General features: G+C 39.6%; 1 protein-coding gene across 3 annotated transcripts; it reads left to right on the top strand.

Annotated features, from left to right (window-relative positions):
• Positions 1-4,813: 4,813 nt before the first annotated feature.
• LOC116136930 (BTB/POZ domain-containing protein POB1-like) lies at positions 4,814-9,221 on the top strand. Of its 3 annotated transcripts, none has more exons than XM_031422607.1 (7): positions 4,814-5,036; positions 5,301-5,465; positions 6,423-6,548; positions 7,072-7,193; positions 7,308-7,371; positions 7,585-7,864; positions 8,024-9,221. In XM_031422607.1, exons 1-7 carry the CDS (start codon positions 4,952-4,954, stop codon positions 8,835-8,837), a joined length of 1,656 nt encoding a protein of 551 aa, XP_031278467.1. In that variant the 5' UTR covers positions 4,814-4,951; the 3' UTR covers positions 8,838-9,221. The 3 variants fall into 3 exon arrangements, with proteins under 3 accessions (XP_031278467.1, XP_031278466.1, XP_031278468.1); XM_031422608.1 differs by having other exon boundaries at positions 4,815-4,993; positions 5,258-5,465; XM_031422606.1 differs by lacking the exon at positions 5,301-5,465 and having other exon boundaries at positions 4,814-5,201.
• The last annotated feature ends 1,694 nt before the right edge of the window (positions 9,222-10,915 follow it).

The following is a 10,915-nucleotide window of genomic DNA, read 5'->3' on the forward strand; positions in this document are numbered from 1 at the left end:
CCGGGGACTTATCATCTCAAAAGGTTGAACGGTTCCAAAGTATCCCGAGCTTGGAATGCTGAGCACCTTCAACATACTATCAGTAATTCCAAACTCAGTTTTCCTTGTAAATTAATTTGCGATTTGTGTAAATAATTTCCTTGTAAAGTGTTATTTTGTTCGCTTGTAACAACTTTCACGTGTAATATTGTTCGTATAAATGTTCTATCCTGTTCGTATAAACTTGTCCCAATATTGTAAGCAATCAGGAAGTACTCATGTATAATAAAGTGAACAGAACTTGTAAAAGCAAAAATGTATTTCATTAATGAGGAGTACAGCAGGCAAAATGGCATGACTACAAGCCCTGATCCGGCTCCTAGAGGACCAACCTTGTCGTCCTAGGGTTGGTCGGTTGAGGGTTTATCCGAGGCATGTCCCAAACCTCCTGCTTGGGAAGGCACCACTTCATTATCCTCCTGCGCCATGGACATAAGTGTATCCCGCCAGTCCTCCGGGAGGTTGGACATATCAAGTCATGGATTCTTCGGTTGAAAGGCATAGATGGACTCGATCGCCCATTCGACAGCCTTCTCCTCGACCTCCGTTGCCTGATTCTGCATCTCTTCTATCAAGGAAGCAACTTTTCCCTGACTTGCCTGAAGTTCAACTTCGAGAGCTTGCCTTCGCTTCTCGGAGGCGTCCCTCTCTTGTTCTGTTCGCAAGGCTTGCAGAGAGGTTGCTTTGAGCTCCTGGTCCTTCTCCCCAGCCTCCTTGGAGAGTCTGGCTATGGTCCTTTGGAGCTCCTTTATTTCCTCTCCATGCTTCTTGAGTTGCGCTTTTTGGAAGTCTACCGTGCGAAAACTCGCGTCTCTTTCGTTTAGGTACCGATTCGCCGACTCAGAAGACAGGTTTCTCTCTGTTTCGATGGCTTCCAGGTTTCGCTTGAGCGTTGCGTTCTCTTCCTTCAGAGCAACCTCTCCCTTTACGGCTCCCAGTTGAACCTTCTCTAGGGACATTCGCATAGAAAGAAGAGCTTGCGAACAAAGAAAGATAGAGTTAGCTAATCAAAAGAAGCTAAGGGTAATCCTCGCCGAGGACAGTTCGTTCACCTTACTTAAGTGTTAGACCGATGTGGACATTAGGTCCACATCGCTGAAATCTGCGAACTGCTCAAATGATGCCGAGAGCCCGCATTCTAATAAGGCATAAACCACTGGCTGTAGGTACTCCGGCAGCTTCCCCAACGAGTCTAACACTGGAGTATCCTTCTTCGCGCCTTCAGCAATGGTTGTGTCGTCCATCGTTTCCTCACCCAACCTCCTCACGTACGGCTACGACCTGTTGGGTTGATTGCCCTCAGATTCGGTCTCTGACTCTTCGATCTGAATCTGCCTCCTCTTCTTTCGCTGAGCAATTGTCTTCAGCCTCGAGCGAGCAGGCGACGACTGGGAGACCTTCGTGGTCTGTATTGGTGTGTCCTCTAACGGTTGCGGCTAAGGAGTTCCGAAAGGTCGTACTGGTGGGCCCGATGTTACGCCTTCAGCCAAGGGAACGGTTGGAGCAGCATCTGTCGCCTTGGCTTTTCTTAATCGAGGGAAATTGAGCGGCCTTCGTTGCGGCTGCTCTAACTCCTTCGGATGCATGGTCGCTACATGCAAAGCATCGTTAGCAAAGGTATGCCAATTGACGACCAGAAAAGGACCAGTTAACAGGGCTTACTCAATGAGGGCTCTAACGACGCGCTTGCGTTGAAGAAACCATATTTCCGCAAATTCACGGTCGTCACGAGTTTCTTCATGTGGCATTTGTCCTCAGGTAAGGAGCCGAAATGCACAATCCTACATCTATCGAAGAACAGCCCTAAGTCGGTCGTCTTGTTAATTGTCAGAAAGGAATCAGGTCGTTAGAAAAATCACATTTCGAATGCAATGAATTTGTCAGAAAAAAAAAAAAAAGCCTACTCGGTTCGTGGAAGCGGCAATGGTCGTTATAGTGAAAGAAGAAAAACTTCGTTTCATAGGCCCCCACGTTACTTGGGTAACGGTGTATCCCCTTGGCGATAGTAGGTCTCCTGGACAAGTAATAAAAGTCCTTGTCCTTGCTCTTTTTCAAAAAATACGAGCAGCCGAGCTCCGTCGCGGTCAGCTCGCCCAGCCTGTTCTCGTGGCACGTGATGTATATTGCAACAGTAATAACGTACGCGTTTGGAGTTAGCTACATCAGTGCGACCCCGAAGTGGTCCAAAAGCGACCTGATGAAAGGGTGGAAGGGGATCAGTTCCCCACCTTTGATGATCTGCTCGGAGATCGCGGCCAGGCCACTTGACGGATATCGCGATGAGTGTGTCACGTCGAGGAAAACGTTCACCTCGTTACCGTACTGTTTTATTACCCTCTCGAGCTCATCCCCGGTAAGTACCGAGAAGACCTTGAGAGGGATACTTGGAGCACCCCGTGGGGACGAACCGGTTCCCTGCTCGGATCTGGTTATCGGGGGATCCATTTTGCTAGTCTGCAAAAGCGACAAGCAGAAGGGTCATTTAGTCGCCGTACGCTATTTCGCACGATGACGTGGGAGGAACAAACTCCCTAAATCCCTAAGAAAACCCTAACAGCATGATTCGAGCCGCCATTCATGGCTCGAACCTGACACAAGCGTTTCGTCTCCGATTAGTTATCAGAAGACTGACGCCATTTAATCATGGAAAATAATGAAACAAAAACAGAGAAAGGTTCTTACCTCTCGGAGTATGAGAACAGCTTCTGCTTCGAATGCCGGAAAAATGCAGGTTTGGAAAACAAAGGTTCCAGGTTTGCGAAAATCTTTTATTCTCTGTGAAAAAGACTCTGGTGACATTGCCTGAGAAAGATTTGAGGTTTTTATAGTGTAGGAATCGGCGTTTGGATTTCTCGGAATCGAAACGGCATTTAGGCAGTAAAGATTTCTCACCATTGATCACGGCCACATGTCGCACATCAACAGGGAAGAGTGAGCATCACGACTGGAGAAAGTCAAACCTTCATCTTTCCCGTTGAAAAGCTCAAACGACGGTCATCTCTCTTTCTCAGAGCATTAATTGCGTCTCAAATCTACATTTAATGCTTTGATAAGGGGCGTCGTTCCAACGTATAACGCGTTTAATGTTCTGATAAAATGTACTGTGTCAACGTACAACGCATTTAATGCATCCTGCTGGCACTTATACGCGCAAGGCACATCTGTCAGTGCAGAAACTGTTTCATTAAATGCGCCCATATCAAAAGCACAACAGGAGACGTCTAACGAAATCAGGTCACTCGTCCTCTACAAATAATGATCATGCGAGGTCGTGTTCACAAAAAAGTGATGTCCCAACCTACTTACAAAACAGGTCGAAATCACTAGAATTTCCAGAATTTCCAGGAATCATCTAATTGTAGCATGACTTGTAGTTTCCAAGGTTCAATTCTCAAACCTTAAAAACTAGGGGACTTCTGTTATACTTGGGAAAATAGGGTTGACGTGGCGCCCAGTTAAGTGCGAAAGGTCAGACCTCAGGAAGAGTTTATTAACATTTTGGCGCAACCGTGTCGTGTGATGATGCAAGCAGCACACTCCAGTCAGTACAGTGGGTACGCGCTAGACTGAAGAAAGGTTAGAGGATGTACGTGTGTCCAATCCCTGCAGCAAATCACGTGAATTACTCTTGAAGATGGGTAATGTGACATAAAGAAGGATTTGCACGGATCATCCCACCAACTTACAGATTCAGTGATCATTACCTCAATGCATCCCACTATAAGTTGAGAGCTCCTCTCTCATTAAGGGGATTCGCACATTTTTACTCTTGATCAGCCGCTCTCTCTCTCTAGAATAGACAACATTAGATACCTTGTATTACCATTGTAAAGTCAATCAGCTGAGGCGACCTGACCCTTATCAATAATACAAACATCAGTGGATATTGGACTTGCTTCCTTAGTATTCGAACCACTTTAAAAATTGTCCCCATTGCATTTACTATCATTTTCCTTTGCATGCATGTGTGTCTTTTGGACCAGCTCAACATTTTACACGTGTGTTTCGTTGTTGTACAAATCACGCATCAACATATAATAATAATTTATATAGAAGAAAATATATATTTAAATTGTTGGTATTCTTCCTAATGTTTTTTTGTTTTTTTTAATAAATTTAAATAATGGTTGCCGGAGGATTACAATTTCTGAGCTGCCGAGGCTTGATCCTCTGTGTACCAAATTGTCAAACTCTGAACTATTGGAAATGATATTGATGTGTAACTAATGGGGTTGGCAAGTTCCAACTAATTTTAATTAAAACATGACCGTCAGCCACAAATTCAATGCCATGGTGAACCACAAAATAAATTCATTTTCATTTATTAGGCAAATACTTTTCCAGGAAATGAAATTTCTCTAGTGAAATCTAGTCCGTTTGATTTACAGTTAGAAAAGAATAACAAATACAAATTTCTTTATTTTTTTGGGTGATGCTTACTCATATGTTTCTTTTTTTAACGATTCCAGGTGGTGATTTATTGTTTTCATCATTTTATGGGAAATTAAATCTACTGTAATTTTTCTAATCTCTTAGTTTAATTGGTGTATAACCTAATATATGTTTATATATTCGTTAAAATACAGGTAATATTAGTTAGGCACGCCGCACACCTTAGAGATAACAGCAAATTTGGTGTCTACGTCCTTCTCAAACAAAATATAAAATTATGAATTAATTAGTTATTTAAAGATTTTTATTAACAAATTCCTAACCAATAACAATAATAATATAAAATAAAATAATACATAAAACAAAACAACATGACCGGTTCAGTCTTATGGCCATTTGCAGATAACGCCAGGTCAGTATATTAGGGTTTCACATTTCCCTCTCTCCTTGATAATTTGCAGCGACAGAGTCACAGAGCTATAGAGAGAAGAAAGAAAGAGGTGTTAGTCTTTAGGAGATAATGAGAGAGACGAATACGGATCTATTTGACCCGAGAACAGAAATGGACTCCGATTTCTCACGTACTGCATCATCTTCCGATGGAGATTTCGGCTTCGCTTTCAACGATAGCAATTTCTCGGACCGCCTTCTTAGGATCGAGATCATGGGTGAACAGGCAGACAGCAGACCCGACGGTGAGGGCTGTAATAGTATTGCTGATTGGGCCAGGCACCGCAAGAGACGGAGAGAAGATATCAAAAAGGATACCTGTAAGTACTTTCTTCTTAATTTTCATTNTACGGATCTATTTGACCCGAGAACAGAAATGGACTCCGATTTCTCACGTACTGCATCATCTTCCGATGGAGATTTCGGCTTCGCTTTCAACGATAGCAATTTCTCGGACCGCCTTCTTAGGATCGAGATCATGGGTGAACAGGCAGACAGCAGACCCGACGGTGAGGGCTGTAATAGTATTGCTGATTGGGCCAGGCACCGCAAGAGACGGAGAGAAGATATCAAAAAGGATACCTGTAAGTACTTTCTTCTTAATTTTCATTAATTGGTGGTTACGTCTTTGTTTGAATTCCGAGAAGGTTGAGGCAAATGGAAATTAAATATATATAATTTTATAATAATTTGATTATGGAAACCTTTTGTTGGTTCTCAAAGATGAGAAAATAAAACACAATTAGAAATAAGGCGATTAATTTACTTAAAAGGAATTCTCGTCATTTACAACCGACAAATGGTAATGGGTAAATATACGCTTCAAGCTTGTTAATTTTATTTTTCTTTTTTCTTTTCTTGATTTAATGGTAATTATTGTCAAATAATTCCACCTATATCTTAACATTTGCAATGGAATTACGATATTTTGGTTGCTCCTATTTTATATTTTTTTTTTCATAAATTTTGACCTGGAAAAGCTTGGATTGAGTATTTAAGGTTTATTTTACGGTGATTGGAACTTAGCTTTAAGTATCAGTTCATCGTATTAGTTGATAGAGATTTTTATTGAAGATTAGGATTATCACAGTTCTTAGATTGTCACGTTATTTCACATGATGAGTGCCTAAACATTCAGTGAAATCTAGTACTAGCTAGCAATAATATATTTATTAGAAGTACAATGAAAGAATGTGGACTAGCTTATGAGGAAAGCCATATGTTTTGATTGATCAAATTATGTTGGCCTTGATGGAGGTAATGGTGAAAAGGAGTTTGTTGGCCTACTAGTTTGGAGCTTCACTTTCTTAAGCTGAGATGAATTAATTGTTTGCACATTGTACCATTGTATCTTTTTTTGTCAGTTACCCATCAGTAAACCTATGGGTTTTCCTTGATGAAAGGATTGAAATGAGCACTGGTTATTATTGCTTTGTGTTTGCATGGGTATCTGCAAGTATATGTTTATGTATGTGTATTTATTTTGGTTCTCTGGCATACTTCCGGATGGATGTTGATTGACACCTGCAATTCTTTTTCAGCTACGGATCTAACTGTTTTCCCTGAGGAGCAGATTTTAAATGTTAACCAGCCTGATATGGATGATTGTGTGGGCTGTGAAAATCAAGACGAGGAAGTAGAGGCAATGATTGAAGAGTCACCTTCAGGTAGTTATACTTTTTTTAAAAGAAATATTTCTAATGAATGTTGTGCATATCTTTATTATTATTATTTTTAGAAATCCTTATGGGATTTTGTTCAGTCAATTAACTGGAGGCTTCGATAATCTTCGATTCTTTTTCTTCCCCTCTCTCATACGGTAATCATACAAAATCTAAAAGGAGGACATAGACTTGGGCTTTAGTTAGCCAAAATTCAAAAGATGAGTGAGCTGAATATGTTATGGAAAAGATGATAGAGATCTTTTTTTTATTAATGCTGCTGCAGTAGGCTGTCAGCAAAACATTTGTGGATTGCTAGCTTTTGGACTGAATTATTTGCTTATGGGGTTTCCATGATTTTATTCTAAACTGTTGCGTCTAAGCTACTTTTATGACATTAGAAACTCTTGTTACTTATTTACGTGCAATATATTGATTTTATAAATTACTAGTGTTTCTCTTGTGAGGAGAGTAATCCATTGCTTTTGCATCATTATGTACAATCTAAGCCTTTGTCAAATTTGTTTAGGTGACGAAGCTGTAAATGGCAATGAATCAAGTTGGAGCATGGATTGTTCTACAGTTGTGAGAGTTAAAACATTGCACATAAGTTCTCCTATTTTAGCAGCAAAAAGTCCTTTTTTCTACAAGGTACAGTTGTTATCATTATTATTGATTTTTAATCTAAGGTAGTTTTAAATGTTCCTTCTTGCTATGATCCCTGGTAGGTGGTTTCTTATTGATTTCCTTCTTTATTTGTTGTAGCTCTTCTCAAATGGGATGAAGGAGTCAGAGCAGCGACATGTAACCCTCCGAATCAATGCATCTGGTATAGTCAAATCACAAAAGCTAGTACATACTGAAGCAATTATTTGTCTTTGTCGAATTTCTTTATTATTTGTGCAGTTTTGAACATATTTTTTATTTTCATTTGTCCTAAGTTCATTGTTAGTTGTATTCGTAGTCAATTGTAAATTTGACAATTGTCACCAGATGAAGTTGGCTCACAATTTCTGTACCCTTTTTTTTTTCTCTGGAACAGAGGAAGCTGCCCTCATGGAGCTCCTGAATTTTATGTATAGCAATACCTTATCGACCACTACTGCTCCTGCTTTGCTTGATGTGCTAATGGCTGCCGACAAATTTGAAGTTGCTTCATGCATGAGATACTGCAGTCGACAATTGAGAAATATATCCATGACACCAGAGTCTGCATTGCTTTATTTAGAGCTTCCTTCCAGTGTCTTAATGGCTGAAGCAGTCCAGCCATTGACTGATGCTGCAAGGCAGTACCTTGCATGCCGTTATAAGGACATGAGCAAGTAAGTTCCTTCTTTACCAGTGATGTTTCCTTGACTTGAAATTGGAGATTTTTAACCATTATAATGGATGTATTATCTAGTACTAATGCTGCAGAGAAACTATGGTGTGTTAATGTTTTGTGGTTTGGAGGCTTATTTGAGGTTTGTACTTTTCGTCAGGTTCCAAGAAGAGGTAATGGCTTTGCCCCTAGCTGGAATTGAGGCAATATTGTCTAGTGATGACCTTCAAATTGCATCAGAAGATGCAGTATATGATTTTGTGTTGAAGTGGGCCAGAACCCAGTACCCTAGAGTGGAGGAGAGGAGGGAAGTTTTGGGTTCACGTCTTGCACGATTTATTCGCTTTCCTTTTTTAACCTGCCGGAAGCTGAAGAAGGTTCTAACCTGTAGTGACTTTGATCATGATGTTGCATCCAAGGTAGTGCTTGAGGCACTGTTTTTTAAAGCAGAAGCCCCACATCGGCAAAGAACATTGGCTGCAGAGGAGGCTGTCACAGTGAATCGTCGGTTTGTTGAACGTGCATACAAGTATCGGCCTGTTAAGGTGGTGGAATTTGAACTTCCTCGGCAGCAATGTGTAGTGTACTTGGACTTGAAGCGGGAAGAGTGTGCTAATCTGTTTCCATCCGGGCGGGTGTATTCTCAGGCATTCCACTTGGGTGGACAAGGGTTCTTCTTGTCTGCTCACTGCAACATGGACCAGCAAAGCTCTTTTCATTGTTTTGGCCTGTTTCTGGGGATGCAGGAGAAGGGATCAGTGAGTTTTGCTGTGGATTATGAGTTTGCGGCACGGTCAAAGCCAACTGAGGAGTTCGTTAGCAAATACAAAGGTAACTATACCTTCACTGGAGGAAAGGCAGTTGGGTACAGAAACTTATTTGCCATACAATGGACCTCCTTCATGGCTGAAGACAGTCTTTACTTCATAAATGGAATACTCCATCTTAGGGCTGAGCTTACCATCAGGCACTAACTCTTTGCTTTCCGTTATTCCCCTGGCTTCCTAATGAAATTGATTTTTGTAGCACTGACCTCTTTCATCTCTCGACTGGAACTGAACTTAAAAATGTAATAAGTAGGCACAGCATGCACTAGATACTTTGGTATGGAGGTTGATATACAATTAGAAAATCCCCTTTGCTCTAGGCTGAATCGTGCTTGGAAAGTGAGTGGTGGAAAAAAAATGTATATGTGTAGGGGTCTGTGGTCCTGACTGGTTTGTTTCAGTTTAAGAGTGCAGCTCTTGAGAACCAAACAATTCTACTGTTATTATCTGTGGTTTGAATTTCGATAAGGTATTAGTAAGCAAACATGGTTCTCACTTCTCACCGTAACAAAACAATTCTAAATCGTGTTACGTGCCTGGGCTTTGATTCAATTTGTTTGTTAGATTTGGTCATTTTTCACCTTCAGAAAGCGTGTGAAGTTTGATTGTTTGTTATTAATGTGAAAATCTCTCCTGATAGCGTGTTGGTTTTGAATTGATAGGCAGGAGAATCCTGATTTACACTACTTTCATCCTGAGTAACACAAGAACCAGTGTCGCGTGTAATTAAATAAATTAGTTTGTTCTTTCCTTCCATCCATCTTCCAAGGATCATAATTCTCCAAGATACTTGTTTCCATTAAACTAAATTAACAATTTAAATTTAGTATATTTTCAAATTATGAAAAAAAAAAAACCTGGACCTTGCAATATAAATTATATAATGAGTAAATGTAATTTTGCACGTTGAAAATCATTAGTATTTATTTTTAATTTTCATTTAAAATGAACATTTAATTTGAATCTTTATCAAGTTAATTTTTTAATTCATTTTCATTTATTTTTCATCGTCATATCTATTTGCAAGATATGATTATACTGAAGGGGCGTTTGGTTGGAGGTAATAGAAGATTGTTGGGGTTATGTCATCTTATATTACTTGATTACTATGTTTGGTTGTCAAGTAATATAAGATATCAGTAATCTTGTATTACCAATAATTGTTATTGTTGGTAATATTGGAGGTAATATGATTACTTCTATTTTTTTAAGTATTGTAAAATTACCTTGATAATCTTATTTTTATTACAAATCTATCATTATTAATAAAAAATTTGGATAATAATGCCCTTGTTTTAAAATAAATTTACATTAATATATTATTTCAATTTTACCCTTGTTTAATTAAGCTTTTGAACAATAATACCCTTATATTTATCACAAATTATAGACCACCACCGACAGCGGGCCAACACCATGGATCGCCGCCGAAAAGTCGTCGGAGTCCCTAAAATTGACTGAGATTTGCTGGGAGGCTCCGGGAGGCTTCGATATGGCCGTTTATAGCCATATTGATGGCCAAAAACAGCAATATCAGGCCAGATCTATTCTGGCCATTTCCAGCCAGATCCCTAGCCTTTATTGACCAAATCTGGTCGATAATGGCCAAGGATCTGGCCTGATATGGCCTTTTTTGGCCAGAAACGGCTATATCGGAGCCTCGTGGTCACGGTGATCTACTCACGACGACTTTCGAAGACTTCCAGTGGAGGTTTGCAGTGGCGACAGGCGGCAGCAGGGGTGGGGGTGATTTTGTCATAAATTAAATTTTTATATAAGGTGTTTTAGCTAAATCTGAAATATTGGAGGTTAAAAAATTATTTAAAAATAATATTATATTAATATTAAAAAAGAGGGCAATTTAGTAATCTAAATAACATACCCACAAATTTATTCCCCATAACCAAACATATTAATATAACATATCCACCAACCAACCAAACACATTTTCCTAAAGATTTCCAGTAATCTTAAAGGTAATATAAGATTTCAGTAATCTAACATTCCCTGAACCAAACGCACCCTGAATGAAATTTGTTTGATTTATTTTTTGTCAAGCACTGCCACTGCTGAGATAATTATAACTTAATATGTTTTTTTACGAGGTAAATTTAGTATTATGATTGATGACTGAGGAATAGCCAGAGCTGGATCGATTACCAGTTATTCCTGAAATTTTAGGTTCCTGATATCTATCCAACCCACAAAAGCATTCACAGAAACCA

This window comes from Pistacia vera, unplaced genomic scaffold (genome assembly GCF_008641045.1).
Source record: "Pistacia vera cultivar Batoury unplaced genomic scaffold, PisVer_v2 Contig320, whole genome shotgun sequence".
In the NCBI taxonomy this organism is placed as follows: domain Eukaryota; kingdom Viridiplantae; phylum Streptophyta; class Magnoliopsida; order Sapindales; family Anacardiaceae; genus Pistacia; species Pistacia vera.